The sequence below is a fragment of the Penaeus monodon genome, chromosome 19 (genome assembly GCF_015228065.2).
Source record: "Penaeus monodon isolate SGIC_2016 chromosome 19, NSTDA_Pmon_1, whole genome shotgun sequence".
NCBI lineage: Eukaryota > Metazoa > Arthropoda > Malacostraca > Decapoda > Penaeidae > Penaeus > Penaeus monodon.
This window is the reverse complement of record NC_051404.1, coordinates 4,096,174-4,096,730: the sequence shown is the minus strand read 5'-3', so window position 1 is coordinate 4,096,730 and position 557 is coordinate 4,096,174. Positions and strand designations below refer to the sequence as shown.

Below are 557 nucleotides of genomic sequence, written 5' to 3'. Positions count from 1 at the left end.
GGTTCCTTCATCTCCCGGCATGACCAGCATTCTTCGGCAATACTTTATCCCGCCTCGTTAACCGCACGAAATCATGAACTCTTCTGACCCAATAGGCGCTCCATGGGCAGGCTGGAAGAGAGATTGACCCCGCGACCTCTTCCATTCTAGGTTGAGGTCACTGAGAATAATATGTGTGAGGTCACAGGAATCTTACTGTGATTAAAATGACGTGGGTGGACTTTAGTGGGCGGGAGTGGGCGTGTCATGAGCGGTTAGAGATTTAAAAAAAAAAGGATGATGATTCGGAAAATTATACCTTCCAGCTTTAGATTGTATTTACTGTAGGCGTAAATACCTGCGTTATCCAGTCAGTGAGGACCATAATTAGACTTAAATTAACTCAAAGTCATTTGACCTTAACTGAATCACATAACAAAACACCCAAAAGCAAAGCGTAATATAATGCTATCAAATAACATAACGTGAAATACAGAGTCTTGAGAACAGCGAGGAACATCGAAGAAGTCCAAAAAAGGAATAAAAAAAATGGTTGAATTAGATGATTTCGGGGAGGA

At 41.7% G+C, this 557-nt stretch overlaps 1 protein-coding gene across 1 annotated transcript in view; it reads right to left on the bottom strand.

The window, feature by feature from the left end:
• LOC119585308 (protein inscuteable homolog) overlaps window positions 1-364 on the bottom strand; it is a gene marked incomplete in the record, with an annotated part of 10,463 nt that extends 10,099 nt beyond the window's left edge. Inside the window, 1 exon segment of the mRNA XM_037933983.1 lies at window positions 338-364. Within this exon segment, the coding sequence (XP_037789911.1) occupies window positions 338-364 (27 nt within the window).
• Window positions 365-557: the final 193 nt, after the last annotated feature.